At 39.4% G+C, this 6,824-nt stretch overlaps 1 protein-coding gene across 1 annotated transcript; it reads right to left on the reverse strand.

Moving 5' to 3' along the window:
- Window positions 1-3,591: 3,591 nt before the first annotated feature.
- Window positions 3,592-5,158, reverse strand: LOC143883434 (protein CDI-like). The gene has a single exon (XM_077386780.1). The coding sequence runs from the start codon at window positions 4,605-4,607 to the stop codon at window positions 3,882-3,884; it is 726 nt and encodes a 241-aa protein (XP_077242895.1). The 5' UTR covers window positions 4,608-5,158; the 3' UTR covers window positions 3,592-3,881.
- Between the last annotated feature and the right edge of the window lie 1,666 nt (window positions 5,159-6,824).

The raw sequence follows: 6,824 nt of genomic DNA on the forward strand, positions 1-6,824 counted from the left end.
TATAAAGTTGGCAGAGCTACTGTTATAGGCTATTTTGATATTCGCACTACCATATTTAGATAATGTGGCGAACTCACCTTGTCTTTTGTCTTTTAACCAGTTGTCAAAGACAATTTCAATTCCTAAAAAGCTATTTAATCAGTCGTCAGAGGTAATTACAATTCCCCAGAAAGCTCTAACAGCCCGTTAAAAAACAAAAGACAGCAGCCAATTAAAAAGGAAAAGACAAGGTAAGTTCGCTTCATCGAACAAGGATGAGAACTGATCCTAGGAATCTAGACTAATGTTGCAGAGTCAGCCCAAGCGGATTGTTAGCGTCAAGCTACAATACCCGGAATGCTATTGGTGCGTGTAAATAAAATATTAAGATATTGTAAATAAATAAAATATTGAGATATTGTAAGTCCAGCGTGGCACCCGAATATGCTATTTTATATATGTTTTTATGATTTTTAGTATTTGGTCGCTTGAATGGAGGAGAAAAGGGTCAGTTCAATACAACTTTCTATGTTTGGTTGGACAAGCGCTAGGCGTTCATTTTCTTGTTTGGTTGCAAAAATTGCATTGAAACTCAACTTGACTCCCTAACATGTTTGAGATATCATTATTGCTTTTTATAGCATGTATATCTCTTTCTCTCTCTTCCCTGTCTCTCTTTTCAATCTCTATATTGGTAATGACACCTCTACTTTTTCCACTACTCTTCGAGAGGACTGCCTTGCAACCAAACACTCTCTAAGTGGTAATTCTAGAATTTTCTTGCTTGTTTTTCTTTTCTTTGATTTTTACATAAATAGAAGACAAAAAAGAAGGAAAAGCAAAACCGTGTCGGCTACCAAAACCACCAAAACAAGCTGTCGCTCACCTCACGTGCTGATCCCACAAGATGACAAAAATCAAGAGGAGGGAGAAGTGACCCAGGTCTAGAGAAGGGAAAGAATATGCACGCCTAGACGAAGTGGCATTGTTTAATAAAAAATAGACTGTGTTTCAAGAGAGTCAGTCTTTGGCGGAGGAAAACGATTCTGGCCGGTTGACCGGAGAATACAAAGACAAAATGAAGAAAAAGTTTTGATAAAGGACGATTATACAACAGTTTAAGAGCTTAATGGGAAGATAAAGTGAAAATAATTGCATGGTGCACCTCTAATATTTCAACCCAAATGCTAGCCTATTAGTGGACCATCTAATCAATCCGAACCATCCAATCAAAGGGCCAGCTCGTGGATGGATATTAGCTGAAAGCCTGAAAATTGTGTCAATTAGACGATCTAAACCATCTGATGAATTGCATCTCTTGCACAGTGAATGTGATTCATAGGATGGTTGAGATCGCCCCAACGGGTGCCATTTGTTGATTGTAACCCACCTTATAACTGCAAATTATTTGAACTGTCTAGATTGATGAGATGTTACTCAAATGGGTTAGTGTATAGGGTGAAATAGGAAAATTATATATGGTACTGTCTCTGAGCAGTATTTTCTCATGATTAAGTAGTGTTTTTATCTTCAAAACATGAGAATAAATGAAATTCTAACTTGTAGTTGTCATTACACCTATAATCGTTTTTAAGATAAAATTAGATTATAACTTGCAGTATTGTGCAATAAACAGTAGATAAGTTTAGGCTATTAACCATGGCACGATCATGGCTTGACCCCTCGTATAAGGTAAGAGTGTAGGTCCTTGGAGATTAGCTAGGTTTTTGGATGAAATTTCTACATTGTACAAAGATGGACTTCTTTTGTCCATATTCTTAGAAGTGCCGACAATCTTGCAGATCGATTGGCCAAATCAGGGGCCTTGCGGGATTTCTTGTATGTTGGGCAATCTTTGCCCGTCTCTTGTGAATTGTGATATAGTAATCGATCTCAAAAAAAAAAAAATTGTAGTGTCAAACACTGCTACAGCACGCATTTTGACAACTGGGTAACAAAGTATGCATATAAGGTATGTAAGCAGAACACGAAGTGAGGACTGTATTTTTTTTTTTACCATTATTTTCCACCAGAAAAATACTGCACGGTGAGTCGGTGACAAACCTTATGATTCCTGAAAAAAGGGAGAAAATATTTACATCCCTTGTTTTGGTAATTGGTACCACATCTCTCCCTCTCTTTACTTTGAACTCTTTCATTTGTTGGGTAACAGCTAGTGTGAGAGTTTCAATTTTAGTGAAATGGCTTTGTGCTCCATTGGACAATTCAAGGCAAAGACCGCATCTCATGGATCATTCATCACCTCTCTTCCTCTGTCACTGTAGAAAAAAGAAACAGAGATGATGGTAGGAAATGCCAAATTGCACTGCTTTCATGAGAATCCTGCGCAACTGATTCAACATAAACACAGATGCATATGACTTTCGATTCGATCAATTAAGACAGACTACCTCCAATCTCTGTCATGAACAATTGAACATGTCAAGCAGTGAAGAGGCGGACGAAACAGTAGATGATTCTACCAACCCAGAAGCCATTTTCTGGAGTCATAGCCAGCTGGAAAAGTTGCATTTACAGTAAATTATCCACCTCGTTTCTGATCAAATCTATAGGCACATGAAAGATGACAAAACCCCATCTGAGTTTAAGCATCCCTATATAAAAATTATCCACCTACGAGCGAAGGGAAGCTCATAATCGCTGATAAAGCACCCCTTTATGCACTTCCCCTCTATTTTGCCCGAACAGAATTTCCGATTGGTTAAAATAACAAGAACTGTTTTGTCCTTTAATGAGGCTATGTAGCTACAGGCCTACAGTTATGTTCAGAGCATGAAAAAAATAGGACCATAACGAGTCCCCTAAGCCTTAGACTCCAGTTGTTTGCTCGTGTATCCTATATTCAAGAGTAGGTTTCTGTCTTTTTTCTCATGACAATAGGCAAGCATCCATCACAAATTCAGCACCCTATGTTTTGTGTTGTTACACCACTAAACCTAATCGATTATCCAGACATCTTAAATGAACTCCTTCCTGGTGAATCGTGAAAGCTGGTTCCCAAAGGGACGCAAACACGAGGTTCTTACATTAAAAACAAAGATGGGTATGTACCATTGAACATAGCATATCACAATCTTTCGTGAACCAATTACCAGAAAAGGAAGAAATCATAGGTGTGTAGGAAAATGATTGGCAAAAGAAAGTAGGGATAAACCAATTTATGAGCTAAAGAATCTATGGAATACAATATTCTGTAGCCGGTAAAGCACCCAAAGTACAACATTCCTGCAACATTATTCCCAAAAGATGGGACTCAATGGCTTTCAAAAATTAGAACATTAGAAGCACGATATCTAGTTCATTTAATTGAAAATGTAGCCGATGCTTCACAAAAAGTGCAGTATGCATTAGACATCTGTACCAAGTAAAATGCTCCAGAGTCTGCAAGTAACATTGCAGTAAAGAATTCACTGTAAGCAGAAGCTTAATGCAGTCTCAAATCATGTGCCCCACAAAACTTGGATTGAATAACATAAAGAGAGATAGAAACGGGCAAACTGAGATAACATAGTGGACATCATAAGTTACAGAGCCAAGCTTTACATTACATAGTAAACTTGAAATTATCATAGAAACGAGCAAAACTTCATGTTATACGATAAACTTGAAGTTTATTGATAGAAAATTCATGAAACATTACATGTAGCAGATAATTGCAATCCGATGCAAGCATCAGAAAGAAAATACCAGCCTAATCAGAACAATACAACTGAATACTTCTGATCTAAAATCATAGGATGTGAATTCTTCAATGAAAAAATATAACAAAAGAATAGAGCTACAAAATAGAAAACAACATATTTCCTACTGCATGAGAAATACGATCCCCCATCTGTTGCTGCCTAACTTTGCCGTCTTCTCCTTCAAACCAGCTTGGTTTCCTACTTGTACTCCTCCATTTCCTTCACCCACAGATCAGCAAATTCACAGTTCTTCCAAGCCTCAAACCAAGGCCCCCCAGCAGTATAATGGATGGCCTTAGGCAGTGACATAGAATCACTCTCACCAATCTTGTTATGACCCACAAGGAAATTCCAAACAAATGGGATTGACCCAATTTCATTATCATCAAGCCACATGAATCTATGAAGGAATGCACCAGTCTGAGAATTCACCAACTCAGGTGTCAAAATCTGATTCTTTGGGTGCCCACAGTTATACAAAACCATAGAAGACCAATTCTTCCTTGGATAAACAGTCTGTATAGCACCATCCATCTTTGTACTCTCCTTCGGTGTGTAATCGTGCTTAACACACATAATCGCATACTTATCATCAATCAATTCAGTTAATTCCTTAATGTCAGTAGTATAGAGAAAATCACAGTCCACAAACATTGCCCAACCCTTGAAATTAGCGAGGAACGGAGTCAGGAACCGACTAAATGAAAACTCAGTGCTCTCGGTGGGACCCCTTTCACGCCAGTAAAGGCGTCTATTCCTTAGATCTGACTGTTTAATTGGATGAACTTCAACAGGAATTGTAGATCGCTTCAAGATCGAATAACGGCAGACCTCATAAGCAAGATCTTCACGAGGATCGTATCCTACAAAGATCTTAAACGTATTCGCATTCCCATTGCATAAATCCATCTGATCCGATCCCATTTCAAATGCTAATTCCAACAAAAGAATGATAGTTCTACTACTGTTTCTACAGGATGTATTGAATCTAAACCAGAGTAGTTTCCAGATCGAGAGAATAAAGGCGGAAAAAAAAAACCCTAGATCGGCTAGCAAAATGACTCTAAAAGGGACTAGTCTTTGCTATTAAACGAGAAAAATATGAGAATCTTCAGATGAAATGACAAAAAAAATCTCAATACCTGAATATTTTCCAGAAGAAAATATTGTCCGAGATCTGGATGTATCTGAAATTCCCAAGAAAAAGAAAAGAAAACTCGTCAAATAAAACTCCCAGGTCTAGGGTTTTCAGGCATGTGGAGAGTTTGTAGAAGAAGAGAAGCGCTTCCCAGGACGTAGATTTGGGGGTCTAGGGGTGCGGCTTAAAAAGAGGAAAAGCAGAGATGAAGAGAGATACCCTCGCTTCCCTTTAATTACGACAATTCCGGTTTTCATTTAATTTTACGCGTTTTATTTTCTGGATTTCTTTTTCGAATTTCCAGCGCCAAGGATTTTTAGCGCACCGACAGAACGCGGTGGCCGTTGGTTTTATAGGCACCACGACTGGGATTTGACTTTAATAGAAACGAGCGGTAAGTGGTATAGTGCTGTCAACGGGGCCGGGGCCGGGGCCGGGCCGGATGTTGCATTCCCCGTCACCGTCCCGGCCAGAAGGGGAATCCCCGTCCCCGCCCCGCGGGGAATACCTAATCCCCATCCCCGCCTTACACAAAAATCCTCACCAACTTTTTAACATCCCAAAAAAAGGAAAAGAGAAGCCGTATTTGTGCACTAATCAAAATATGGTGGTGCCAATATCACTAGCATAAAAAAAATATTTACTGTTAACTTAAAAATTAAACACTAAAACAATACTAAAATAAGAGGATATTGAATTATTGATAATGGCTTGCATAGTAAAACGGGGCGGGTCCATCTCCGCCCCGAACGGATCCCCTGTTTCACAGGTGAAATTGCCAGCCCTGAAGTGGTAACTAATTAACTATACAATCTTGTTTGCTGTCAGACGCGACGGATTAAATTGGTCAGTTGTCATCTCCACTAATTTCCACCAAGTTGAATGGACCTATTATAAAGGTCTTTCTTTCTCCTCTCATAGACATTGTTTCTGTGGACTCGACAGAGGTCCTTATACTAGATTGTAATATTTCTTGCTGTTTAAATTTTTGGTAGGGGTCGGGCCTAACCCCAGCTTGCCCATCAAAAAATTAAAAAAAAAAGCCTTCGTTTCTCATTGAATCACTTGAATTAAGGGAGGTGCTGGTGGAAATCTGTTGATCTTATCATCCAAGCAGCAATAGTAAATGACCCAGAGATGAGAGTTTTTTTTTGGAAATGATATCCCCCCCCCCCCCTAAATAGATTAAATCACACCCGGTTTCGGTCTTGGAGGATAAATTCACTCCCTTCAACATTTTTCTTTGCCTTTAAAACTTAACTGGTAACGTTAAAGGGAGGGATTTTATCGGTCACAGGGGGGATCTCAATCTCCCCTTCTTTTTTTGGAAGTGATATATCCGCCCTTTTGGATTACTTGGGACACTAGCAGCAATTAGGGGTGGCAATGGTTCGGTTTCAGTTCGGTTTGACCCCCAAACCGAACCGAACCGAAATTTGAATCGGTTTGGTTTTACCGAACCAAAACTGAATTTTCGGTTCAGTTTCGGTTCGGTTCCGCCAATTTTGCCACCCTTTACTCATAATAATTGCAAATATTCGGTTTCGGTTCGGTTTGATACCCAAATCGGCTCGGTTCCGGTTCGGCCAATTTTGCCACCCCTGGCAGCAATGTATCAATGACTGCAGAGGGGTTGATGTACTTCACGTCAGATAGATTCAGTGGGGCTGATTGCCACGTTCACTACTGTTGATTAGCATATTACCATGTTTTTTATAATGAGACGAGTCACTTTGTTTTACACTCGAGAGGTTTTTGGGGCACACGAACTCAGCTTGTCTTCTGTTTTTTAATCGGCTATCTAGAGGTTTTTGCAAAGAGTAATGCTAGGGAAACAGGTTTTACAAGTTAGGAAGTGACGGAATAAATGGGTTGTTGCCAGTTGCCACCACATCACAAGTGACGTACAATCAGTCCTTTAGTTTAGGAAAATCACCAAAAAGATACTGTTTGCACATGGCACATTCCCATTGTTAGTTTCTCCCATCGGTCTTACTCTGTTA

The sequence above is a fragment of the Tasmannia lanceolata genome, unplaced genomic scaffold, assembly GCF_043159265.1.
Source record: "Tasmannia lanceolata isolate RefF3 unplaced genomic scaffold, GAP_Taslan_0.1 ptg000008l, whole genome shotgun sequence".
Taxonomy (NCBI): Eukaryota; Viridiplantae; Streptophyta; class Magnoliopsida; order Canellales; family Winteraceae; genus Tasmannia; species Tasmannia lanceolata.

Coding starts and splice junctions, on each gene's coding strand:
- LOC143883434 (XM_077386780.1), bottom strand. CDS start 4,607: ATGGGATCGGATCAGATGGATTTATGCAATGGGAATGCGAATACGTTT.